We start from the raw sequence: 27,976 nt of genomic DNA, 5'->3' as shown, positions 1-27,976 counted from the left end.
GAGAGCAGACAGTGTGATTTGGCCCCGCCCTTCTTCTGCAGTGGAGCGTTGGACGGTGCCACGGTGAAATTTTAATACCGAAAGTGTCTGCCCACGGTACGTGCGTACGCCGCTGAAATGGCTGCTGCGGCTCCAGAAGAAACACCCGCGCTGAGAGCTGAGAGCGATGGACCGTCCGTGGAGACAAACGAGGGCGACGGCGAGGAGAAAGAAAAGGTTCTCGCCGAGCAGGAAACGGAGGAGCCGAGCGGCGGCGTAGAACCGAAAATGGAAGAGGTGGACGCGGAGGCCAGCGAAGAGAAGCCCGCCGCAGCGGCAGACAAGGCCGCGAGCGAGGCGGCGACAGACGACGGCGCCGTAGCGGTCATCCAGGAGGCGACAGCCGCTCCCGAAGAACCGGAGCAGAAGCCAGAGTCGCAGCAAAGCCCGGCGGGAGACGGCAGCAACGAACCAGCGGGCGATAACGCCATGAAAGAAGCGAAGGAGGAACCGGGAGAAGACAGCCGGTGTTCGGGGATGGACTGCGAAAAGAGCAAAACAGTTTGTGAAGACGGTGAGAAACCCAGCGGCGGGGGCGGAGAGCTGGGCGACAAGAGGCGGCCGAGTGTGGAGATCTCCTCCTCGGATGGTGAACCACTGAGCCGTATGGACTCAGAGGACAGGTGGGTCTGGGGAAATGACAGGTCACTGTGGACCAGTGCGGGGTGTGAACGGGTTAAAACAGCTATTGACAGTAGTAGTCCTGCCATCCCAGCACAGGTTAACAGCTAATTAATTTCTGCAGTCAATAGGTCAAGCTGTTAAGAAATAATAATAAAAGCACCTTTCATACAAGAAATGCAGCCCAAAGTGCTTTACAACAATACAATTACATGCATCAAGTGCTTCACATAGGAAAAAAACAGAATGAACAATAAAAACAGGGATTACATGCTATAATTAATGGAAAATAAGATGGAAACTAAAACCCAAGTTTAATGGATAAAAGATGAGCATGCGAGTTGGCATTAATAAAACCCAATTTATAACACAAAAAAGAAAGATAAAAGACGGACGTTAAATGTATATATGAGAGATTGAGATTAAAAATGTCCTTTTCAAGAGTGACCTGGCCAAGAAGGCTGCATAAAACATTTCTACAAGTTTCAAGATCTGCATTATAGTCTGCAAAAACCAACCAAACAAACAAACAAACATAGAATTGTCATATTGGTGCGTGTAGATATGCCGACCGATACAGCTGTGATAGGCCAATAACCAGCCAGTAATATCAGTTAAGCTCTAGTTTGAGTCATTTTCTTTACTCCTCTTTGATAATTAACTGAACATCTGCACGAGACATTTGAGGATGTCATCTTAGGTTTTGGAAGACAGATTTTTAACAGTTTTTCTTACATTTTTATAGATTAAAAAACAAAACTATTAATTGAGAAAATAATCAACACTGAAAATAATTGTTAATTGCAGCTCTACAAAAAAAGTTAACCTCACACTGCTTTGTTAAAAATGCATCTATTTACACTCTTCCTCCCTCATTGAAAGATCCAGAATCTATGTATATGCAAATACTTTATTATTTCTAAAGTTTCACTGCCTGATGCAAGATGTTTCCTACACCACAGTAAAGTCACTTTATCAGTGTGTGTGCTGAAGATTTCATATTTCCCCATCGATCTTTTGTAAGTTCCTTATTGTACCACGATTGGCTTGCAAATTAGTTGTCACGTCACAAAATAATCTTTTACAGAGGGGCCTTCAACTCAGATTTAAGGTGCGCACAGAAAAACTTGCCACCTTCAACAAGTGACTGGGAAAACATCGCTAGTGTCAAACATCTTCCTGAAAATTAATACTGCTGATACCATTAATAAATAAAATAAAATTAAAATATTGGGCTTGAAATTGTAACAGGTAACTGCCGCATCATTTTGAATGATTGATGAGTAAAGTTTTGCCTATGAGCCCTTTGGTGATGTTGACAGCACAGCAAATTAATAAAATAGTGCTAGGAGCAGTGAATACAACAATAAAATTGATTTGGCATGAGTGATAAAAATGGTATGCATGGAAAATCGGTTGCAGCCTGAAAGCTTTCACGCATAGTAACTATTTAATGTGGCAAGTAATATCTGCACCTGTTCTTCATGGCTGTGCCCGATCTAAGCTATGAAGATATTCTTGATGGCCTTAGACCCCATATTTTATAACTCTGTGACTGAATTCTTCCTCCTCCCACTTTCCCTCTCCTCCCTCTCAGTATCAGCAGCACCCTGATGGAGATGGAGAGCACAGTGTCCAGCGGGCGCTCCACCCCTGCCATGATGAATGGTCAGAGCAGCGCCGGCTCCTCCGGGGCTAAGACGGTAGCTTACCCTTGCTGCTGGGACCTCTGTCCTCAGTACTTCAACTCCAGTCCTGATCTGGCAGAGCATATCAGGGGCATTCATGTGGACGGGCAGAGAGGAGGGGTCAGTAGACTTTAAACTTCTGCACAAGCTTCATGTTGATCTCCTTTATCCTACCTGACGGGTAGCCAAGCAAGATAATGTCGCTTTTCGCTGTAGCTCCACATTGACAGCCCACACACCCAAGACCTGCAGTTGGACTGCGTGCATAATCTTGTCCTGAATATTAACATGCTGGTTCAAAATGCTGTGGGCAGTTTTCAGTGGAAGTACTTTCTGCCAAAGAGACAGTCCCTTTGAAAACTGTCCACAGTGTGATCTGTGGATTATTTGGAGTGACAGGGACACTTTATGGAAAGAGATGTTGTTAGTGTTGTGTATGCTACAAATCAGATTTCACTGACCTCATTTTTACTGGAGTGAACAACTAGACACCACCACCAGAGGTGCAGCAAGTGAGAAAGTAGTGTTTTTCTTTATTTAATGTGAACTAACCCTTTGTAATTATAATTGTAATTTGTAATTGGTCCAAACTGCAGATGCTTCAATAGTAAAGCAGACCAGTTATCTAACTTGTAGGCGTTAAAATGTCTTAAAATGCCGAAATGATTTTGACAGGCCTTACAAGTTAATTGTGTACCGTTTCCCTGCAAATGGCAGAAATTGCTCTTTGCTTACATGTGCAGGAAAAACGGGTCCATTAAAAACACAATATATCACATCCAAACAAAACATTTACTTCTATAAAGTTGCACATCAGCCCCTCTTTTAAATGTGCTTTTGGGAAAAAAAAAATGTATGGATCATGCTTTAACAACTACAAAACAAAACCAACATGGAAATGCGTATTGTGAAGCCCAGTCAGAATATTTCCAAGCACACCCAGCTAGTTTGTCACATGTGTTGCGTGTGCAAACATGGTGTCTGCTCTCATTATGAAAGAGCTAATCGTAGAAATTGAAGCCTGTTGCACCTTCTGCAAGAAAAGACTCACATCAGGAACTTTTGGTGTAAAGGCATTTGAGTTGCATGATGAGAAAACATAAAGCTGCTGTATAAAGGCACTAGCAAATGCCTGCTGTCATCCAGTATTGTTCTGTATGCACATCTGGAGCATCGTTAACGTCAGCAACTCTCATTAGTGACCTCCAGACAGCAGTTGAATCTGTGTCAACATAAATTAATTCCCTTTGAAAGCAATGTTGCGACTCAGATTTTCCTTTATGCATTTTGGACATGACATAGGTCTTAAATAGGTCTTAAATTGCATTCATAATGATCTTCAATGTCTTAAAAAGTATTAAATATAAGCCTGCAACATTAATCCGCTCTGATGATTGCAAGTTGCCTTTTTCTCTTTTCTCTTTCAAAAGCAGAAAACACACAGACCTCTTTCACCTGTATGCTGCGCTCAAGAAAGTCTCCACACTCCAGAGAATGGAATTTAGATTTAGGCAACTCCACATATATAATTTGAGAAATCTATCTTTGTCTTCCTGTCTAACAGTCCTTCTCCCAGCTGTCTTGGCAACTAACCTCTTTTTCACTGTTGCTTTACGCTGTCCTACTTTTTTTTTTCCCTTTTACTTTTCACCACTTGCATCGTCTCCTCATGTGTCTGTTCTCTACGCCCACGTAATCTCTTTCTGCTCTCTTCACGTCCGTTCCTCTTTCTCCCTCAGGTGTTTGTATGTCTGTGGAAGGGTTGTAAGGTGTACAACACACCGTCCACCAGTCAGAGTTGGCTCCAGAGACACATGTTGACCCACAGTGGAGATAAGCCCTTCAAGGTAAAAAACAATCATTTGATTACAGTGCACACAATTAGCAGTTTGTCCAAATTCTGTTTATCAGTGAACTTTACTATATGATAATTATGGATAATATTTATAGCACCAACATCTAGACTGAGCCTGTGTTGTTTTGTTCATCTGATTGCACAAGTCACTTCCCTTTTTATGTGTATATTTCATTGTTGTGGATGTTTGTTGCGTGTGTCAGTGATTACATTTAAGCAGTCATCAGTTCCCCAGTACTTATTCTGCCACGCCACCAACTAAGTTAAAATGTGTGAGTAACTTCTTTCGAAGTTGGAGGCGTGTCTCCCCCAGGGGGCTCCAAATAGTTTTAAGGGAGTCCCAGTGAAGAGAACTGAAAAATATTACATTAGTTATAATATTAGTCATCAAAAGGAGATCACATGGAATATCCTAAATGTGTGTGATTGAGTCAATACAGTAATGGGGAAATGTAATGTTTCTAGCCACTTTCCCAGAGTGAGAAAATAATAAATGCCTTTGTACTGATCTTTTTTAGGTATTTAGTGTAGTCTGAAGATATTTCAAACAGCAGTATTAGGCTGTCGTGGCTCTCTTGATGTGTGTCTACAGGATCAAATAACATAATCGTGATCCCATAGGCATCCAGGAACGGAGCTGAACTAAGAAAGTAAAAAAAGGACGGGTCATTGTTCCACGCTGTGAGGGGAGTCCCACTGAACTTTGAAACCCCATGGCTTATTTAAAAAGTTGTAATTTTCTCTTGTTAAGTGGCAAATACTGTAAATTTTCTGGGGTTTTGTTTGTGTTCTGCTGCAGTGTGTAGTTGGTGGCTGCAATGCAAGCTTTGCCTCCCAAGGAGGGTTAGCTCGTCATGTCCCCAGCCACTTCAGCCAGCAGAGCTCCTCCAAAATGTCCAGCCAGGCCAAACTCAAGGAAGAGTCACCCTCAAAGGCCGGACTCAACAAGAGGAAGAAACTCAAGAACAAACGCAGGTGCTCCCTACGTACGTACCTACAATAACAGACACACAAACTAACCCCGATTCAAAATGTTTATTGTGATTTCCCTCTTTGAAGATTACAAGGTGAACACATTTTTGAGGTGCTGCCATATTTGTTGTGCCAAAACAGATTTTTTCAGCTTCCAACCTCCCACATTTCTTTGTTGGAGAAGTTAAACCTGAGCCACACACACACACAAACAGGTACATATGCTTGTGCCTAGCTAGACAGGCAGATTCTCCCCATGGTAATTTTCTGCGTTTTAGAAAACAACTATCTAGCCTTTTCGCATGGGTCCTCTGAGCTGATGCGTCTGTGTTCAGGTTGATAGTGATAGTTACCTCCCTCATGGCTGGTTTTGTCTCAGATGGTCTGTGTCTGCATAATATAAACATAGTCTGATTCCCCTCTAGGTAGCAAACAAAATCAGAATCGGCTTGCAAAGACGTAAAACTCAACTGAGGTAAAGATCCATCCAAGTAAACTCTTTTCTTCTTGCTTTAAGTTTGCATTGTAATCCCTTTGAAAACCCCTCAGTGGTGATGGCCAAATGCCAGAAAGCATTCTTTTCATGCAATATTTTTGCTAGTAAATAGAACACAGAGGACACATGGTTAGAAAATGTACATGTTGATTTAAGGATCTTTCTTGCCCTCAAAAACAGATGTCTTTGAATACAGCAACAGGTCAGGGAACGGTATTAACGAGCCACACCATTACAATAATGAAAAACAAACAGAAAAGCATTAAAAAAGATAAAGGAATGTTTCATATAACCCTAATTCCAGAAAAGTTGTGTAAAATGTAAATTAAAAACAGAATGCGATGATTTGGAAAGTCATTTTCAACCTATTTTCAATTGAAAACAGCATAAAGATGAGATAAAATAATGTTCAAACTGATAAACATGTTTTTTCTAAATATACATTCATTCTAAATTTGATGCCTGCAACACATTTCAAAAAAAGTTAGGACAGTGGCAACAAAAGACTGGGAACGTTGTGAAATGCTTTGTATCATTTCACGGGCAAACAGGTTAACTTTTAACAGTATTAAAGGGCATTTGCAAAAAGTAATGGACTGAGTGAGGTTCACCACTTTGTGAAAAACTGTGTGGGCAGATAGTCCAACTGTTTAAAAATGTTTCTCAACACAAATCTGCAAGGAATTAGGGGATTTCACCATCTACAATCCATAATGTCATTAAAAGATTCAGGCAATCCCTGCATATAAAGGGCTGAACGCTCATGAGCTTTGACCCCTCAGGTGGCACTGCATTAAAAACTTAAAAAGCCTCATAACTGTATGAAGGATGCTACACGAGCTATGGAAAACTTTGGAGAACCTTTGTCAGTAATCAGAGTTTTTTTGCTGCATCTACAAATGCAAGTTAAGAGTTAGGACTTCATGCAAAGCAAAAGTCACATGTGCTGCCATCCAGACAATTCCAAGTCACATTCTGCACGTGTTACAACACTGTGGCTTCGTAATAAAACAGTACTTCAAGTCGTATGTTAAGCAAGAATGACAAAGAATTTCGCTTTCCAAACTTAAAAAATTAGCGTCCTCAGTTCCCAGACGCTGGCTTACTGTTGTTACTTACTTACTTTTTTGGAATGTGTTGCAGACATCAAATCCATAATGAGTGTTTATTTACAAAAAACAAAGCTTATCATCTTGTCTTTGTACAGTAGTCAGTTGAATATAGGTCAGAAAGTTTTTGCAAATCATTGCATTCTGCTTTTATTTATGTTTAAATGTTGTACTTGAGTTGAGTATTCTTATATTAACCACTTTTGTCGTTACTGTAAGTTGAAACTGTTGCTAGCATCGTTTTTGTGGAGCAAATCTGCAAGGCTCCTGCATCAGAGCAACATCAGCAGGCTGATGTTTGGGATTATTATTTATCCATCTACATGTTGTCCTTCATCAGAGCTCATCTCAGGACATGACACAACTCTTACAATTAAGTTAGAAGTTGACTTTAAACGACTTCTAATACAGTATTAAACATTTTAAGACCCTCTAACATTTGATAGTAAAAAATTAAAATGTGTGGAAATAGAATGCAGAATAAATCTATATTTATGTTGCAATTCAGTCTTCTTATCAAAAGTCATGCATTATCGCATTGAGTCTCTCCAAGACGGGTTAGTTTAAAAGTTGTTAAAGGAAATACTGTTCTGAACCTCTAAATAAGATGCGACTGTGAGGTCATGATGATCATATTTCTGGGAAGGGAAGGTGCGAGAACTTGAAAGAGTTTTCTCTGTTGTTTTAATTTTATACTTTTGCATACTTCGACAAAGTGCTGTTGGAGAGACCTCAGTCCAAAATCCTGAATAAATGTATTTTCTAATAACTTGAAACGTCACAAGGTCTTTGTATCTTCACCACTGAAAATGTGCAGCGAGGCAGTTATTCAGAACAGCTAAACCATAAGAATTTCATTCCTGCAGCTCTCAATGGAGAGTTGTACCTCTTTTGTTACACATTTGGACTTTTTTGTTGCTGCAAAGCAACATTTAAAAACCACAAAGGAACAGCATTTTTCAGTCATGAGCAGCTTCTGACGTAGTTATGGTTAGTTACAGAAAGCCTTGGAATTTTTATATATCGGGGTCACAGTGGGGACCCTGGTGTTATGTTTGTTTGACTCTGCTCTCATCTGAGTCTGTCCTTCTCCCCCTCCAGCGAGGCCCCACGACTTCTTCGATGCCCAAACCATGGATGCCATTCGCCACAGGGCCATCTGTCTCAACCTCGCCACCCACATCGAAAGTGTGGGCAACGGCCACAGTGTGGTCTTTCACAGCACGGTGAGTCCGCGTGCTGCTGCGCTACTTTTGCATCATCTCATGGTGTTTGCCTCTGGCTACCTGTTTCTGCTTGAATGAGCTGAAACTCAATGGGATGCATTCCTCTTACTTAATTACTTTTTTTCTTCAAGGAGTCCGGTGCTGACCCCACTTTCATAATCCCAAACTATCCCTTTCAGGTTGACTCCGTGCAGAATACCGGCGGAAATATTAATTCGTGTTGCGAAACGCTCCTTAATCGGCATGTAGCCGTCCATTTTAAAAGGTGAAACTGTCCTACAGAAACAAAAAACAACCAAAGGTATCAGAATATTTCAAATTTAGCATTTACATACTTACTTGCTCCCCATCAACATAAATTTCATATGATAAACTACACTTTTAATCTTTTATGTTGGAGCTCAAGTTAGGAAGGTCTAAACAACGGTGAAGACTGAGAACTCCACGTCACAGAGGCTCAAAATATCCTGTCAAAGGTCTGTGAGTTATGAGCATAATGTAGTAGAAGTATTCCTGTGTTCATAACACTGACATGAAGGTTATTGTTGGTGCTTTTTCTTATCATCTATCTTATGTATAAAAAAGACAATCTGCCGAGTTATTTAACATCCAGTCTTTGTTTTTATTAAAAATATCTTTACTTTTTGGTTATTTTCTTTTTAGCCAACAGGGGGCATGAAAGAGTCACTATTTAAAAAATCAGCCTCTGATAACAGTTGGATTTTCTTTTCTTTTTTTCTCTCGGTGCACTTGAAGTGAACCTTGTGAATTGCCCCGGGGCTTGATGTTGTTTTTCTCTGAATCAGGCTTCACAAGAAAAAAAAAAAAAAGACAATTGGATTGTTTTTGTGTGTGGTGCTCGGTCCACTATGAGCCCGGCGCGTGATACATTATTAATGAGCTCTAAAATGCCTTTGCACCTCACTGTCGAGGGCACTCAAAGGGAAAAAAATACTATTTTTCCAGTGTAAGATTCTCCATCTCTGTCGCTGAAAATTGTCTCAAAGAGCAGAGGAATTCGGCATTAAGGGAGGTTAACTGGAATGATATTCTGAATGTGAAGGGGTTTGAATGACAGGCTTCTTTTATTTTTTTTGTGAATGACTGCTTTTCTCGTGCAGCTCCACTAGAGAGCACTCTGTCTCCTGTTCAAGACCCTCAAGTTGGATGACTGGAAAAAAAACAGCGGGTCATCATCCGCCTTCTCACACATACTGTACATTAGCAAACACACACAACCCCGTTGCTTGTCTCTCAACACAATCTTTCATGGCAATCACATAGAAGCTCGCTCTGTTTGCAGTGACATCGATACTGTTTACAGTGGGGTGCCGTAGGGCTGATATTTGGCCTGTATTATGTGATTCTAGCACTCTGTGGAGAAAATTTTCCATTTGGTCATTTTTCCCCTCAATGAGTTAACTCGTATATAAATTATACATTTAATATGCTGTGCTTTCGTAGCGTGCGACCACTGGCACAACGTAGCAGAAACTATTAGTGCAGTCAGGAGAAGAATCTACATTTTTTTTTCTCCCTCAGAGAAAAGTGAAAATATCTCCCGGTGCACCTCACATGTGATTTGATAGATTGGATACTCTACATTTGAAGGCACAGATACATGCACAGAGTGAAAGGCAGAGTAAATAAATGCAAAATATTGCTACAATTGTTATCATATGATACCAGTGTGTGTCACTATACAGCAAATGCAAGAGTAGAAGTAACAAATCACAGCTACTCAAGTTACTGCAATTAAGTCATTTGTTGTACTTGTACTTTTATGGTTATGTTTTCAAGTCTGTAATTTTATGCGTACTCAAGTATGCATTAAACTATGTTATCTAGTTTGTTAGTTTTAAAATCAGAATTCACTATAGATTAGTCCTACAGTTTCAACTAATATCCAAACATTTTATCTGGGTTTTTCTGACCGTAGCCACCGAACAGGGCAGGAGATGGGGGTAGTTAAGATGGATATTTGGAGAAACAGAATGAATGCCGTTGATAATACATTAAACACCAACAGTTAAAACGTAACTAATACTCTGAGTACTTTGTTGAGAAAAATGCTTTTAGTTTTAGGCATAGTTCACTCAAAAATGAGAACTGAAGGTCGGGTTTAGTATTTTAGTCCATAAAACTCTGCTGGAGTTTCACAGTAAAACAGTGTCGCAGAATCTCCCAAACAGTTTCAGTGAATTGTGACCAACAACAACCGAAAACAAAAATCATGAGTCTAAATCTAAGTCTGGCCTAAATCTTCACTGTAGACCCTGTTTATGTGCACACCGTCTGAACTGGACGTGTGCGGTGTGATGGTGTGCACATGCAACGGCATGTCAGGGCTTTAGAAAACTTAGATTACACCAGACGAGCAGTATGGAGGCATTTTACTTATTTATTTCTTTATTGTTTGAAAACTGGTCCTCATTCACTTCAGTTGTTTGGGAGATTCTGCAACGCTGTTTTCAGTGAAACTGCAGCAGTGTTTTGTGGGGTAAAAAAAAAACCTGACCTTCAATCAGCGTGAAGGTGAGAAGATAATGAATGAATTTTCATTTTTGTATGAACTGTCCTTTTACTACTTTTTAACCCCAGTGGTTTTACTTGTAGTTGGGTAATATTTCAGTAAAAGATGCAACTTATGCTTATTTCTATTATCAGTTAATCTGCCAAATATTTTCAGGATTAATCAAGTAATTGTTTAGTCTTTAAAATGAAAAAAAAAAACTGAAAAATGCTCATAACAATTTCTAAGATCTCAAAGTTATGTCTACAAATTGCGTCTTTTATCTAACAGTCCAAAAGAAAAGAAGCAAATCCTCACATTTAAATGAAATGAAATTTTGCTAGAAAAATGACTTAAATGGTAAATATATAATGAAAATAAGTGTCAGCTAATTTTGTTTTGATTGACCAGTCAATTAATTGACTAATTATTACACCATTAATATAACATTACATTTAGTTGAGTACAGATTTGGGCAAATGCAAAATCAAATCACTTAAAAAAAAAAACTAACATAAATAGTAACCTAGCAGATATTTGCAGAACAAAAATCAGTAAACTGTAGTAACATTGTAGCCCAGTTAGTTTTATCTTTACTCAGTCAGACAGACAGACAATAGAGATCAAAGAATCCAATCAGGAAGTTTAAATTTGTGCGTGTGTGGTGTCCACGAGGTTCATGGTCGGGCACAGATGATGTAAGTGTGTGATAGACCTGCAGGTTATTTCATCATGCACACAGATAGCAGCGAAGCCATGTCATGCTGCTCTTTCCCAATAAATCAGTTTTCACCAGCAATAATTTAAGCACGTCTGAAAATGTACAGTGTTGAGTTCAGATTTAGACAAACTCGCTGTTGATGCTTCTGTTCATGTTTAAGTGTAATTACAGTGTTGACATCAATGCTGTCCTCGCGACAGTATTGTTCTGCTCTTTGCACAGTCCCTTTCAACTCTTTTCTGCTCTGCCCTGCTCCAGCAAACCTCAACTGCTCACCAGCAGCCAAGAATTTTAAAAGAAAAGCTCAGGGAAAAAAAGTGAAGATAAAGCTTGGGAAGAGGTTAAGAGAGGTAACCGCATATTTGGACACAGACTGAGAAGGAGGAAGAGGCAGCCAGGGGAGGGAGAGTAACAAATGGAGAGAAACAGAGACTTGGAGAGAAAGGACAAGGAACAGGGGTTAAGTGAAGGTCAGGGTCGTGGAGTCGGAAGGAGATCTGGACAGTTGGGCATTCATTCTCCTTCTCTCTAACCCCTGGAGGATTGTGGCGGAGAAGTACTGCGGCGCTGCGTCAGACCCCAGGCCCCAGCGGACCCTCCCAGGCCTGGGGTGATGGAGCGGAGCTGTGGGGGTTCGGTGGAGTTTGGCCAGTGGGCCTGCTGACACGCCAGAGCAACTCAGTCATGTTTATGATGGGATATTTTTGTTATTGCGGCAATCTGCGTCATCCACAGCTTGACCCCCTGACACTAGACAGGCACCCAGTTTTAGCAGGCCGGCCCTCCCCCGGCTTCAGTCCTGCAGATTTCACTGCCTTGTTATGGAGCCACACTAATATCCACTGTTCACTCCCTGTTTCCTCCCTCCCTCCCTCTCTCTATTACCTCCGTCTCTGGGGCCTATGGAGGATTAAGATCTGTCCCTTAAAGCACAAACTTCCATCATCAAACCACTCAGCTCACAAATCACTTCATGCTGCTTAAACACAAGCCCACTTCTTCATCTCCGGCCTTTACATACATGGTCATGGCTTCTCCGAGTGTAGCCTGGGCTTGTGATTATTAACCTAGTGCTGTGAGGAGCCCGAGGGCACAGGTTAACAGCTATGCATTTTTAATTAAAAGGGCAGTAAAGCAGCTGCTGGTGTACTGAGCCATAGCCGCAAGGCTTGAGACGCTCATTGCAAGGCCCATTGCAGCAGGAATCAGGCTGCAGCCAGATCTTGTTGTTGTCTCTGAGATGATGTCTCCTCTCTCCGGGTTTACTGCGGAGCAGCAGTAGCCGGCCAAACCCTGATGGAAAGCTAGCAGATAAAGACAGAGGCAGATAAACAAGAAGAAAATGCAGTGACGCTGCTAATTTATGAGGTGCTCTGGAAAGCTTGGAAGGAGTTTTTACATCTTCTAAGGGTTGAGTTGGAAACGTCAAAGAGGGGTCTCTAATGTCTCTGTAAACGAAGGACAAGAAAATGTTTTGATTGTGTATCTTGATGGATCTTTGTTAATCTGCCAATACATATATTTTTTAAAGAGACAGTAATAACAACATTGAGTGGTTCTTCATATGACTTAATAGGCACAAGAGACAGTGGAAGGAAAAGCAGCAAACTAGGCAGGGATTTACAGGATTCGTGTTTGTGAATATAAAATTTAGCCATCAAAATATTGACACTGCATTGAAACTAATCACTTACGTTAAAAAGCTAAATGAAATGAAAACATGGGCACCTGCCAAACAGACATCCCGTAAGTGGAGCAGCAGGAAACGGTGCGTTTTCATGGACTTAAGCAACGAGGTTACTGAGAAACCAGGTGACGTGGATAATCTGAGAACACATGAACTGAAACTGGTAACTGTGCATCCATGTATCCATGCAGCTGGTCAGTAACTAGATTTTTTGACTTACTTTGGGAGCACAACTCACACATTTTAACTGTAATGGGGACGGCAGACGCTGTGATGTTGCTTTCTGATAGATGGAATCATTTAAGACACAAGAACACGTCACGTCACTCTACATGATGTCTTCTTACATCCGGCCGCTCTGCTGTTACTTTTCCCGTCTGCATCTTTTTGTCATGCACATACAGACTATTAAAAAGCTGATTAGAAACCTGGTTTCCCGTATGAATGGCAGAGAGATCTTTGTTCTTTAGGTGAAATCTGCCTGGGTGAATCAGGTTTCCCTAATCCCCTACCTCGATTAACAGAAACCAGGTTTCTCGTTTACAAGAAATGAGCTTAGTCGAGAAAGCCGACTGTAGCCCCATTACTTAATAGACCTTTTTCATGCCATCGCATTGAGATGAAATGGTAGGGTAAACACAGGTGTTACCAATGATGCAAATTAAGGTCCCGTTCTATTTAGTGTAGCACAGCCTTTCCAGTGAGCCAACATATACACACAATAGCTGCATTGTGACTCTGCTTGAGCGGAATGGCACAGAACCTTATTTAGTACCATGGTAACACCTGTGATTACCTTAATATTTCTTATCAATGTGGCTGCCTTGAAAAATGTCCATTGCACGGTGGAGCAAGAGAAGGTGATGACATCCAGTGGTGGAAAGTAACTAAGTAAATTTGTTCTAGTACTTTCAGTATTTTCCTCTACTTTATGTTCATACATCACTACAATTCAGAGCCAAATATTGTACTTTTTTAGCCAACTGGATTTATTTGAAGCGTTTAATTACGTATTAGTTTGCAGATGTGGATTTATAATACAAAATATAATCAGCAAATAAAATGTGATATATTATTATAGAGTAAGATGGGGGGTTCACAAGTGAAATTGACAGCTAGCAAGTATATAAAATAGTTAGAATTAGCTCCGCCTTTATCAGATGCAACAATAATGTGGAGTACTTTTACTTTTGGTAATTGAAATGTGATTTGAAACTATTGCTTTTGTTTTTCACTTAACCTTAATATTTAACATTTGACATATGTTATATACTTTGTTGAGTTGTGTACATTATTAAACATGTTTTCCAGCAATGGTAAAACGCAGAGAAATCCGTAATTTATTCAAGGCAAAGTTGCGTTTCCTGCTTGCTGCTATTTGCTATAACTTCTAGGAAAGCAAGGGATACGTCAAACCTGTCAGAGAGTGAAGAAGCAAGATGGCAAATATGATTAAATGTAATGTGAATAAAACTTTAATATTACCTCGTCCAAGAACGCGATTTCTGGATGTTTAGAAGTGAAGAAAACTCCCAGCATCCCACACCACTTCATGACGTCATCCAAGTACGTCTTTTGTCACTGTTTTTAATGTGAGAGAGACCCCTAGCGACAGACCTTTTAATGCACAATTTTAACACTGTGGATCACTAGTTTTACTTAAGCAAAATATCGACTTTGTTCCACCACTGACGCCATCACAGTCTAACCAGTGAAATCATACCCAGTGTACATGTTCGCAACGTGTCAGAGAGCACCGGCCCAGCAGGATGTCCAGGATTACAGCTTGTACTCATGCATCACTGTATCCTGGTCTTTCTGTGATTCACTGGAGCGAAAATGGATCTGTTTCCGTTTCCTTGTCAAAGCCAGACTGTAGTGCACACATTTGTTTTTTAGGTCATAGGGAGGGTTTAGATTTCACACCAGCAGCACCAGTATTTCTGTTAAAGTGTGAGATGCTCACTTGTTTTTTCTCAGTTTCATCACTCGCGGTGTTCCTGCTGCGTTGCTCTGCCTACTTGTTCTCTTTTGCACTCTAAGGAGTTGTACGCCTGAACACTGTACGACCGACGAGAGGCAACAACTTGGCTGATTTGCCAACTTGGCTGCTGTTTGTAAAGCTCCTCACTGACAAACATTAAGGCACAGAGCCAGCATCAACAAAACTCATATCTGTTGACCGAGCATGTATTTCTCGCTAAAAGTTTATCAAACTCAAACTAAACGTGTTTTTGTCCTGTTTGCTTTCCTCAAAACTTGTGCCAGACAGCTCTATACCTGGAAGCTTATCAGAATATAAATATAGATTTGCACAACCCTCCTGAATTCACAAAAAACATGGGAGGGGGGTGTTTTCTATCACACCAGCTTAGAGAAAGTATGGAAAGAAACCAATACAAGAAGCAAAGCAAGTTTCTGCTTTGTGCGAGACAGAACACAAAAGCATGGACATGAGCCTAAACATATGCAGAAATGTTGGATCAGTTAGAACAATAAAACTTTTTGAGTTTCCTAAAAACAGAGAAATTACAGTAATACACGTTTTGGCTCAAAAGTGGGAGGTAGAGAAAAGCTGTAATATGAGGAGGAGAGTAATTCTAGGTCTTTGTCTGTGTCTCTTGTCTCAGTGGAGCCGTCTCCCTCCTGTCCTCAAACCAGTTTCCATCAGTGCCGCAGCCAGTCCCCAGAGTCACAGAAATAATTTCAGATATTCATGTGCGTAAGCGAAGTTCTTCACATGTGAGCTCATTCCCCGTCCTAAAAATAGACATTCCTAACAAAAACGAGCCAATTGACGCAAGAGGTTATATCTGTGGCTATTTTTGACACTCCTGGTTATTTTTCTATCTTTTCTTCTCCCTACTGACAATATTTGTGTGAATTCCAGACCAGTTTTACTATAAACCAACACAGCGTGATAGATGAAATGTTATGCATGAAGAGGGCCAACTATTCAGGAAATCTGGAGTTGTCTCAACTGTATTTTGAGAAGAAGAAAAGCCTTGTGGTTGTGTTGGCAGATTAAGTCTTGGGTAGTTAAACCAGGTAACAAAACAGTAAAAGATGAAACTGGAAGAGGGCACGTAGTATTCGCCAGGCAACCCGAAAGGAATATTTGAATGTAGCCGCTTTGTAATCACAAACAGTTTGATTAACTGTAATTTAATTGCATATATTTTCTCAGTAATAGTTCCTTTCCTGCACTGCTTGTGTGAGTCTTGGGTTATGGTCAAATCTGTGAGAGATCACAGTAACCTTTGACCACAAAAACCTGTTCAGTTCATCCTTGAGCTCAGGTGGACATTTGTGCCAAGTTTTAAGAAATTTCCACGAGGCGTTCTTGAGATGTCACGTTCACAAGGATGGGATGACCCAAGAACACGTTGTCTCTGGCTACAGCTGTTGCTGGTTGCTGTTGTTTTTAAAAAATAAATGAATCACAGAGGTTCTTACCATGAATCTGCACAAAAAAATGGGTGATGGGTCCAGGAGTATGCATGATTAACTGCAGACTTGTCGTGTTATTGCAGTAAATGTTAATACTAGTCTCTATCAGATCCACTCCTGTCTCAAGCCTTGAAGCGTCTGGTGCTGACATAATCCACAACAAGAACAGTGACTCGTTTACGGTGATAACCGCTCAGTGTGCGCCCCGTGTCTATCTTCTCGACTCTCAAAAAAGTCAGCTGCGATAAGCAAGTCCAGAGATGGGAGGCGATATGTAACTTTTGTCTGGATTTGAATTCCTTGGTTACAGTATGTTGCAGGGGAATGTGGGATTGAAAATAGAAATCTGACTGAGCTCTTGCATGCATTATTAAGAGTGCTCACATTGCTTATTAGTTTAATGATCAGCCACTGTATCACTTGGTGAGATGTTTGAAGCATGTAACCTCATTATTCATTAGAGAGATGGGGCCGGGATGGGGGCACGTCTTTGAAGCCTCTTCTCAACAGACGAGAGAGAGAATGCCGCAATAAGAGCCAAACCCAACACATTTATGCTAATCTGATGCTTGTAAAATCACAAACTCTCTTGAAATTAACCATAATATGTAGGTTAAATTATATGCCTATTCTTAGTGGCAAATCTGCTTTCTTTGTGATGCATATACGAAATGCCAACAGTACAGCAGAGACAGACTGACAGGAGTCGTCATTTTCTTTGGCTTTCCACCCTTTGTGTGTCTTATGACTCAACTTGTTGTTCGATTATGTCCGTGCAGGTGCTCGCCAGGAGAAAAGAGGGGTCTGGCAAGGTGAAGGTCCTCCTACACTGGACACCTGAGGACATGTAAGTAAAACGTGCCCCACGCTACACTATACATCTGCATAAACCTTTACCTCGGCTAATATAGGACATCATTTTAAAAACTGAGAAAATAGAAAAATTTGTAGAGCAAATAGAGTTGCAGATTACCAATGATGGTGCAACACATGAGTGAAAGTACAGGGTACCATCATATAAAAATCATTAGCAAATAAAAAAAAAAAACCTGTACAGAAAGGTGCACCAGTGTATCAGTGTGTCATGTCACAGGTAGGAGTGGTGAAATGTTTTGTTGTTCGGTGTAGGGGATTTGATAACCTCACGAGGAATTTTAGGCCTTAAAATGTCTAAAATACGATTTTGGCAGGTCTTAAAATTGATTGGATAATAAAGTTGACATTACTGTTATAAAGTTTCATTTACTTAAGTCCCTGTTTACCTGTGTTTTTGAAAAAATTGCATTGATCAAACTGTAACAAAACTATAAAACAAAACCAATATGGAACCTGTAATCACTGATACAAACTGTGTCGCCCAGAACTTATCGGAGCACCACCAGCTATTGTGATGTGATGTGGCATCTCATCATGTCAAAAAAGAAAAGTCTACTTCTTGAAGTAAGAAGTTAAAATTGTTTGACCTTACATGAGTGTGAGTTCAGCCAGATCTGGCTTGAGAACACCACATTTAATGCTTGGCTGAAGCCTGCTGAAAATAACAGATTGTAAGCCTGCTGCACTTTGTGCAAGCAGACACCCAAATTAGGAACTTTGGGTATAAAAGCGTTAGAGTTGTATGGGAAATCAGAAAAAACATGAAGCCATTTTAAAACGCCACCAGCAAACACCTGCCATCACCCAGTATTGCTCTGATTCACACAGGGAGCGTCCCAGTCCGGTATAGTGCAACCCTCTCTGTACTAACATTCTGGTTCTCTGATTTTCTTTCATAACCTTTTTTGCCATAATGGCTGGAAAATATGTCTTAAATTGTATTCATGGTGGTTTTAAAAAGATCTTAAAGTCTTAAATGTACTTGTTGAAACCTGCAGAAACCCTGATAATGTACACTGAATGTCTCTGGTTGCCAACAACAAGAAAGGATGCAGCCCTTACATGAATCCAGGCGAGCTCGACGTGTTCGCTTTCTGCCCTGCTCCACAGTCTCCTGCCCCAGGTGTCACTCACTCGACTGACAGTTGGAGTCGGTGTCGCCAACCGTGCACTGAACTCTGTGTTGGGTTTAGTTCATTTAGGTTAATAAATAGACACAGACATAAATTAAACCATGACATCCTCTACTCTCCTCCTGTCCCCGCTGACAGACATTTTAGATTAGAGGAGACCCGCCTTCTTGAAACTTGGCAACTAATCAAATTTGACAAATTACGACTTGTGATCATGATGTATTTTACAAATTTACAAAAATAATAGAAGAAATTAAAGGATTTAGACTTGATTTTTTAATATTAAGTTCAGCTTTCAAGATCAAATTGTAATTGTTAGGATTGTTTATGATGTATTCACTCTGACTGACCAAAGTAAAATATTATGCACTGGAAATCCTGTAGCTGTGTGCAGAGCATACAGTAGATGGGTCAGCTAGCCAGATGATGAAACTACCTGCCTAAGTTATTAATTGTATCTTTATTCCTGCGGGGTCACAATAGGTTGAAACGCTCTTCAGTATTTATTTTTAAGTAAAGGGTTTGTATGCATGTCATATGTGTGTCCATAAACACTTCAAGATTTGTAGATAACCTTTAAAATGTCCCTGATCTACAATCAGGCCACTCAGCATCACATTAACAAATCTCCTGCGCATGCTTACCATGTAAAGCCTGGGACTGTCACACAAACATTTCCTTTTTTGAGCAGCAGATGTTCATGCATGTTCAAGCGAACGTCAACAACGTGTGTGTTTCTCTCTCTGATAGTTTTACGATTCTCCTCTCCATCCAGTTGTGCACTCAGCATGGTGGCCTTCATGTCAGGGTCTCCATAAATCTTTCCAGCATTCTTCTCTTGTCTGATCCAGTATTTGTTGCGGAGAGTGCATGAGTAGTCCAGGTCCCCTTATCAAACTAGCACCTCTACTCGAAGCCCCAAGGCGCTCTTCAAAGGGAGCATCAGCCATGATTATCAGCCACGATCTTCACTCAGTGTTACATTCAGTGGCACGTTCATGCCTGGAGAAAACTGTTTCTGCTCCTCTCTGGGTCTGGCGCCGGTTCTGTACCATCTGCTTGGCTTGGTCTTACCCAGAGGAACCTTAAACTAGTCGAACGAAGTGTCTTTTAAACAGTGGATCAGCATCCAAAATTACTTGGAAGCTTCTTTTTTGTCACTCCTCAATAAAATTTTCATCAACTCCCACAGTATTTTGGTGTAACCTCTGGATGAACTTGCGCTAAAAAACCAAGCTCAGCCCACTGGGGTACGAGCTGCTCCACCCAGTCCTCACTAGCTGCATACTCATTCCCAGCTTAGCCTCATCAGGCTCAGCCCACTTAAGGCAAACCTTGGCACAACTTAAGCTCCAGCTCATTTAAGCATATGGGCAGAAGGGCACGCAGGTCCGACACTGTGCTTATAAAAGGGTCTGTCTCATAGAGAGAGCGGGCTTTACAGAACGCTGTGATATTCGGCGGGGCACTTGCTCAGGGGAAGCTCCCATCACACTTCCAACACTCCCACACTCCCATTAAGGGGTTTGACTGCACGGCTTCTGAGGATGATCAGAGAGCAGAGAGAGGAAGAATGAAAGAGGGGAGGAAAGAGGGTTGGAGATGAGAAGAAGCGAGCAGAAAGGGGGAAGAGGTGAATAAAGAGAGAGGAGGAGGATGAGGGGGGAAGAAGGAACAAGAACAAGGTCAAGAGAGAAAAATGGGTTTGGCGAAAAGAAGAGCAAATATCACATTGGGCAAAGAAACCTGGATGATGCATCATGAAGTATATTGTAGCTGACAGCTGCCGATGAACATACTGTAGCTAAACCCTTGTTCTCTCAGCCCTCTGCTTCTTCATCCTCCCATCCTTCCTCTTCTTCTTTCCTTTCCCCCCTTCTCTGATCCACCTCTGCTGTCTCCTCCTCACCCCACACGTGGGAGTTTAATCTTGTGCATAGAGAAATAACGAGGTGAAGGGGGAGGGAAAGAAAGATGAAGTTTGGTGATCAGGAAAGACTTCTCAGATTAATTCCAAACAGAGAGACACAGATGGAGATTGATACCGAGACCCAGAGACAGATAGAGGCAGAATGGATGAGAGAAAGGATGGTGGAGACGGAGGAATGGAAGAAAGTGAGAAATGAGAGTGGGAGCAAAATGGTTGTGGGGGAGAGAAATGTGAAGAGGCAGAATGAAACCAGAGAGAGTGAATGATGGGGAGAGAAACAGAAAGATAGAAAACAAGAGTGAGATGCCTTTTGGCTCCGTCCATGCAGGAGAAATCAGTGATGCCACTGAGTCATATATTCGCCCCGCGGCAAGCGAGCACTCTGGTTATTAATATGCATAACCGATGCATAGCAGGGTGGTGAAGGAAATGCACAGCGATATCTTAAACTGTGAGGGTGGCTGTATTATCTCCCAGCAGATTAAAGGTGATCAGGAGATTTAAGTATATACAATATGTATGCATGTAACATGGGAACCAGAGGAGTTCTGCAAGCTCGTGTCTCATTTGGCTGATATGTCTGGCCACCGTCACGTTCAGACACGTGTCCATCCATCCTGAATTTCATGAGGCCAGTCACGGCTGTTTATTTAAAATGGGGCGGGTTCGATATGATGTACAACCAGAGCATCAGCGGCCCAGGTTTGGAAAGTCACACAGCTCATGCATAGACAGCAGAATAAGTGGACTGAGCCACTGATTTGGGGACTACTGTTTTGAAGCCATGAATTTGACGTTTTGGGAGTCGCCATTTTGGTTTTTGGAGTTGTGCGGTGGTGGTTTTGGCTTGCCCATTCACCAACAGCTCTAAAATAGGTTTCTGAAAACGAGAAAAGCGAGAAATGGGCAATGTAATAACAGAATTTTTAGCCAGATTTGATCAAGAAAATAACAACTGTGTCAGTCAGAAAATGGCAATGACTACTGTGCTGTGTGCTGCTGTGTCACTGTCTTATACGACTTCATACAGACTTACTAAGCCTGTGTAGATTTCTGTTCTTGCAGAGCACATATGCAGTTCACAGTGACAACAGATTTATCACTTGAAATTCTAAACGGGGTAATATTTGTAATGATGGATCCAGAAAGAGGCTTCTCATCTCCAGCCAACAACATCCATCGATTTTCGAGGGATGAAGTCACAGTTGTCGCTGGCAGATTTTATCAGCTGTACCTAACTGGCTAATTAAGCTAACATAAGGTCTGTGAGTTGGCTGGAAACTTTGCCTCAGCTTAATGTTTCCAGTTGACTCTTTTTAAAACAAGCATCTTGTAAAAGAAAGGGATCTTGCCCTATAAGCACTTGACAGCTACATGAGGCTGAAGCTACATGTCACAGGAAAAAAGCCAGCACCCTCACCAGCTGATCAGCCATATGGAAGTCATGGAAATACTTTTATTGCTCTATAAAAGCAGTTAGTCCCAGTATCATAAGCATGACAAGAAAGCTTGTAAGATAAGCTGATCTTTTGTTCAACACAACCCTGTTTGGCTACTTAACTTACATACTTGTTCATCTTTTCAGTTGAGGAAAACTTTTTAGGCTGAGAACTAACCAAAAGGTTTGCCCAGTGTAATGCTATTTTGGGTAACTCTGGTGGGGTTTCTGGTCTGTAAACTTTGCCAAACTCACTTAAGACTTCAATAGAGCTGTTAAGTCAGCCTGAAATCTGGGAAACCCCCAGCTAGTTAGTCGAACAACAATTACCACTAACATAAGAGGGGATAAACACACTGTTTAGTCTAGTCCTTACTCTTTTGCTTTTGCTTTGTTTTTTGGTTTTGGAAAGGCTAAAAAAACACCATGCACACTCTTTAAACACCAGATATTGCCTTTAGTACATCCTCATGCAGTTACAGTTCTGGGGAGGGATTTGGTGCACAGTAAATTGTTTTGAGTCAGGGATGGTGGACGGTGAGTGTCAATTCGGCCAAGTTAATATTTAGTCTTTGACTCAGTGTAATGTTCTAGTATCTGACAGACGATCTGGTGGTCATTTAGACCGCCATCAACTGTCATGACCCTCAACACCGAGGTCAACATCAAATGCTGCACCGTGTGCGAATGTGTGTGCGTGTATCTCTCTCAGTCACTGAGTCAATGATTAGCCGTGTGAATGTGGGAAGTCATGTTTATTAATGCTGGAGCAAACCATTCACATCCTGACTGACACTCATTAACTCCATTTGGATTAATGAGTAACTGATTAACATGAACCATTCTGAACATGCACGACCAGCAGCTCACTAAGGAGGAGGAGGGCTGAGGGAGCTGAGATAGACAGAAAGAACCATAATTGCTGTCTAATCTTTGATGGATGGGTGAATGGATTCCCCTGCATGCTGTTGAATGCTTTAGAATACACGGTCAGTGACAGTGAACGCCTCGAGCCACTGGATTCATCACTGTGGACAAACTACACGCTGCTTATCATGCATAACATGGGTTTATCTCTTAAACCTTTGTCAGCTAGTGTGTTTTTGTGTTGCGTTGTTTATATCTAGGCTGTTCCCAAAGTGCACAAAGACTAACACAAGCAGGGCTCTCATGAATAGCACTTTCTTTACACATTTCCAATATAATATCAGATTATGCATTCTGGTTTGTCAACAAAATCCAGTTCAAATTTAAGGGGAAAATATACTGATTTAAAGTGTGTGGGCCATTCAAACCTTTCAGAAGAGGCTTCACTCTTAAAACCAATTCATTCAACCTAAACATTTTGTAGTAACAACTAATATATAAACTTATAAAACAAACAAAATATAACTCTAGTCTCAGAATTGTGTGTCTCCACCTGATGTGGCTATGTAGGGCATCACTGTGTAGGAAAACAAATGTGTCAAATTATATTACTTGCATATAAACCTCCCCGACTCCCGAGGGAGAAAAAAAACATCCTGGGAACTTCGTCACATCAAATTGGCAGCACTAATTCAGCGTGCAGAATTAGGGCAGAGACGAAGGATCTCTAAATGCATTTGTGGTCTGTACAGTAAACGACATCCATTGGAGGTGTGAAAGTTTTTACCCTTCTTTGTGCATATCTTTGATCGCGGAGGACCAGCAGTACATTAATGGCATTTTGAGCGAGCAGCCAGTGAATATGCGTGAGTCATTCGTAGGCCTATATATGGCCAATATCTGCTAGCTTAATTGCATTCCTGCTGTGCTATTGGAAAAGTAGGGAGTGTCATTTTGTTCTGCACCATAAACGGTTACGCATTTGATCTATAGGGTAGAGAATAAAAGAAACAGAACTGCAAGAAAACGCTTCAGTGCCTTTTATGTCTGTTATAAAACATTATAGGAATGGCTTCTTTGATCTAATAGTAATAACTAAACAATATTCAACCTTAAACCTCAGGGTTAAACAGTAACACACAGGCAAATCAGTCATATATGGACATCAACCAAACGTAAGAATTTGCTAAACAGTATCTGTCTCTAACTGATACAACCCAGTGCCTTGCCCCTGAGGAGGACCAGTGTGAGGCTGATGAGTGCTGGTCTCGTTTGTAGGTCATGTACCAAGGTCTTTTTGACTCTTTTTTTTTATTATTTTATTTTATGAAAGCAGTACACCTTTTATGTTAACTTGTTTTTGCAGTTTTCTCGCCCGCAGACATGAAATTTTGTGAGGCAAAGATGTGGTTGAAAGAAAGGCGTCACACATTGGCACTGAACTTAAAACAGCTGCAGGCAGGAGTGGATATCAAGCAAGGAAAAAGCACCAAGTCTGAATAGCAGTAACTTGTCAGACTTTTTCTTTCTCCTTTGAAATTTCAAAGCTGAGAAGTTATGTGCGTGGATCTAAATCCATTGATAATTCCACAGCCTGATGTACAATTAAATTTTGATGCAAGTAAGCCCAACTATGAATATGAATTAGCATGGCAGTCCCCCCCACACCCGCCCCTATTATCATTATTTGGCCATGCTTTGTATTTGATGTCCTGGGATTGAGACCAAACAAACAATTATCTTTCTGATGCATTAAACAGCAGCTGAATTATTCTACCTTTAAGCTGTGCAGTCTCACTCTTTTTGCCAGATTTGCCAAGGTTTTTCTTTGGGCTAAAGTGTCCTCTGCAGCCCCTGAGCCTGCTCCCCTCTGCTTTGCAGAATGATGCCGTTTATAAGGACATTAAACTCTTGCAGCTCTTCTTGCTGAGTTCCATATAAAGCCATTTAATGTGTTAGCGATTTAATATACACTTTGCTGCTTTGTGATGAACTTATTGCTCCTGTCACCACTGTGAGCTTCAAGGCCTGAAGCCAGCCATCAATCTAGCCTGGAAAGACTGGGCTCCTCTCTGGCAGGAACCCCCAGTCGCTCTCCCTGCGGAGGCCTCACTCACAATATACATTTCTGGCTCGTAAAGAAGCAAGCCAAATATCGGTCTCCTCTGGAAAATAAAATAAATCCATTTGTCTTTATTTGGCTTAGTGTGACTGAATGGAGTCTTTGGGTGGAGATGCCTTTGAAAATCTGTTTGTGTGTGCGTGTGCACGCGTGTGAGTGAGTGATATGAACACTTTGGTGTGTATGTGTCTGTGTGACATGTGTGTGACATGCTGACCCTCCCCAGTGCAGCCCTCCTGTGTGCCTGACATCCATCAGAATATAATTACTCATCAGTACACAACACACTCGCTCTGACATGTTTACAGTGACTTTGGAGTGGAAGACGTGCACACACGCAAACACACGTGGGTGTTTACTGCGTATTTAACACTCAGCAGGTCCTCCTCTGTCATTTGAGGTTTGCGTTGCACAAGGACACTAACTCAAGACTAACCCAAACTTTAAAGCTGCTTTGAAGGGGACTGTTTCTTGTCTTGTCCCTGCCTCTTCTCAACTTCCTCTTTCTTGTCTCTCCACCATTAAAGGGGATGGACGCACTTTTACCATGCTCTGCAGGATCAAAAAGAAGAGAAACCTGGCTAACAACTTAGTATAAGGGTAAAAAAGTAGGGGAACTATTTCTCTGATACATTAGTGTTCATCTGTAAATCTATATTTAGGGATATGATGGCAATGATATCTGATAATTGTACAGTTGATTGCAGTTTTTGCCTATAAGACCTATACATGATTACTGCCGCATGGGCAAGTTTCTGTAGTTTTTGTTTTATTTGTGTGACTTTCTATTTGAAGTGCTCCGTCCCCATTTTCTTAAAGGGCTAGTTCGGATTGTTTGAAGTGGGGTTGTATGTGATACTTATACAGTCAGTGTATTACCCACATTAGATCAGTACATCCCCGGTTAAGAGAAGCAGAGAAGAATACCGGTAAGTAATTTACTGCTGCACACAGGGTCAGCAAGAAAATGTATTTTAGCCTCTTAAAGGAGGCTCACCTTAAAAAAAAAATCAATATCCGTTTAAATGTACGCTATGTTTAGAACATTTTCACTGTTCTACAACCCTGACGGGTTAGCTTGTTTGTGTAATTGTGTTACTTTGGTGTTTTAAGTGGTCAGTTTGGATTCACTGAAGTCACAATAAACAGAAACAAACAGATGGATGCAGTGGTACACCAGCAGCTCGTGTTCTCCGGAGTTGTGTTCTGTGGAGTTTGGTTGGTCTGGAGAGGGTGATATTTGGCTTGTGTAATGGCACTATACCGTCAGAAAAGGCTGTTTTCACGGCAAGTAAAACTGTGAAAATATTCTATATATAAAGCATACATTTAAACTGACAGTGATTTTTTTTTTTTTTTTTTTTTTTGGTGCACCTTTTTTAAGTGTCTGAAATACTTTCTGTTGTCCACCCTGTCCAGAGCAGTTGATTGATTAGCTTCTGTGCTTGGGCTCCTCTCTGCCTCTCCTAACTTGGAGCATGCCCACTGGCATCTATTGTAGGTAATACTGTATACTGACTATTGATAAGTACCTCATGAAACCCCAACAACAATCTGAACTACCCCTTTTTATCTACAGGATGAGTTCGGCTTTGACTTCATGTCATGTAAGGAGAGTTGTAATTGGCTCTTGGCATTTTATTCTGCTTTTCTGTTTCTGTTTCTTTGTAGTGTGCACATGCATGTTGAAATAACATTACTTTGTTTCTATGTGTATATGTACACAATAAAAGGGCACTGACAGACAGAAATCTAGTCAAGTTCACAACAAATGGTGATTGCAAATTGTTTGTGTAACCTGAAGGTTTTTGTTTAATGCAGCATCACAGGATACTGGTAAATTAAAGGCACACTACTGTGGCTTTCTGAGCTTTATAATGTGTACTAAAGCATCCTATGTGGCTTGCCCCACCCTCCAGGCACTTAAACATGCCATAAAAGGATATGCAACCACTGTTAAAGCAAGTTGTTGTACATTAACATGAGCCACTTAATTTTTTTCTCTCCCTCTCCACTTTCCCTTTCTACCCTCCTTTTCTGTTCTTCTTTTGTCAGTTTTCTGGTACTTCTTAATTCTTTTGTTCTTTCTCTACCTGCCCCCAGTTGCGCTGAATGTGCTGCATGTGAAGCGTTACCTGCACACCATCCCTCTGAATGGGCTGACTGGGCATGTGAATGAGTGATTTGGCTGGGTGGCTGCCTGCTTGCTTAACTGCCGCCTGCAGTGTGTGTGTGTGTGTGTGTGTGTGTGTGTGTGTGTGTGTGCGTGTGTGCGTGCGTGCGTGCGTGTGTGTGTGTGTGTGTGTGTGTGTGTGTGTGTGTGTGTGTGTGTGCGTGTGTGTGCGTGCGTGCGCGTGCGCGCGCGCATGTCTGCATCTCTGGGGGCTCCTGTGATGACGCACATAGTGACGGGGGGAATGCTGGGGGTGGAGACGGGGTGGCTGGAGGAGGGAGGGGAGGCGCAGTCGACTTGCTAAGCTCTTTGTTTCCTCTGCACCTCGCCTTGCCACGCCGGTGCTGGCTAACCCTTCTTTCACAGGGGGATCACACTGCTGCTGTGGGTACAGTAAGGTGCAGCAGAGCAGTACAGTAGATCATGTGCACATGTGTGTCTGTCACTCTAAAGACATCAGCTCTGTACACTAGTGCTTACAGGGCTTGAAAAATCTGGTTAATCATGAAGATATGGTGTAGAAGTTACTTGATAATTAATAACATGGAAGCACAGCATGCTTTGTCCTGTTTGTGTGTGTGTGTGTGTGTGTGTGTGTGTGTGTGTGTGTGTGTGTGTGTGTGTGTGTGTGTGTGTGTGTGTCAGTGTCAGTCTTAGTGCTTTGGTCAAGGCCGTGTTACTTATGGAAATGTACTCGGTGTTCAGACGAAGGTGTTAACATGTGTGCAGGATTCAATGAGGCTCTTTGTCCATCTCCCTCACCCCGCTCCATTCAACCTTCCTCCCATCCATCCTCCCTTTTTCTCTCCCTTCTTCTTGTAAGAGCGTAAAACCTTGACCACATGCCCTCTCTGTGTGTGTGTGTGTGTGTGTGTGTGTGTGTGTGTGTGTGTGTGTGTGTGTGTGTGTTTGTCTTACAGACTACCTGACGTGTGGGTGAATGAAACGGAGCGATCCCAGCTGAAGACTAAAGTCGTGCACTTGTCCCAGTTACCGCAGGACACAGCCATGCTGCTAGACCCCAACATCTATAGGTGAGTTTGTGCGCAAGAGGCTACTGG

At 41.5% G+C, this 27,976-nt stretch overlaps 1 protein-coding gene across 4 annotated transcripts; it reads left to right on the top strand.

Moving 5' to 3' along the window:
• The first annotated feature begins 3 nt into the window (after positions 1-3).
• LOC146316906 (zinc finger protein aebp2-like) lies at positions 4-27,976 on the top strand. 4 transcript variants are annotated; one of them, XM_084734305.1, is made up of 7 exons: positions 9-662; positions 2,258-2,468; positions 4,088-4,195; positions 5,003-5,178; positions 7,882-8,006; positions 17,156-17,223; positions 27,836-27,957. In XM_084734305.1, the coding sequence occupies exons 1-6, from the start codon at positions 118-120 to the stop codon at positions 17,215-17,217; spliced, it is 1,227 nt and encodes a 408-aa protein (XP_084590431.1). In that variant the 5' UTR covers positions 9-117; the 3' UTR covers positions 17,218-17,223; positions 27,836-27,957. The 4 variants fall into 4 exon arrangements, with proteins under 4 accessions (XP_084590429.1, XP_084590431.1, XP_084590430.1 ...); XM_084734301.1 differs by having other exon boundaries at positions 13-662; positions 5,003-5,189; positions 27,836-27,976; XM_084734303.1 differs by lacking the exons at positions 17,156-17,223; positions 27,836-27,957 and adding an exon at positions 11,462-12,769 and having other exon boundaries at positions 4-662.

The sequence above is a fragment of the Lutjanus erythropterus genome, chromosome 13, assembly GCF_056507025.1.
Source record: "Lutjanus erythropterus isolate fLutEry1 chromosome 13, fLutEry1.hap2, whole genome shotgun sequence".
NCBI classification, from domain to species: domain Eukaryota; kingdom Metazoa; phylum Chordata; class Actinopteri; order Lutjaniformes; family Lutjanidae; genus Lutjanus; species Lutjanus erythropterus.
The sequence above is the reverse complement of the archived record's forward strand: the minus strand, read 5'-3'. Positions and strand labels throughout refer to the sequence as shown.

What these genes read in the sequence shown, in the direction of transcription:
- LOC146316906 (XM_084734301.1), top strand. Translation starts at nt 118, where the DNA reads ATGGCTGCTGCGGCTCCAGAAGAAACACCCGCGCTGAGAGCTGAGAGC. An exon ending in CGTATGGACTCAGAGGACAG is followed by an intron (nt 663 to 2,257) that starts GTGGGTCTGGGG and finishes CCTCCCTCTCAG; the next exon opens with TATCAGCAGCACCCTGATGG. An exon ending in GTGTGGTCTTTCACAGCACG is followed by an intron (nt 8,007 to 17,155) that starts GTGAGTCCGCGT and finishes ATGTCCGTGCAG; the next exon opens with GTGCTCGCCAGGAGAAAAGA.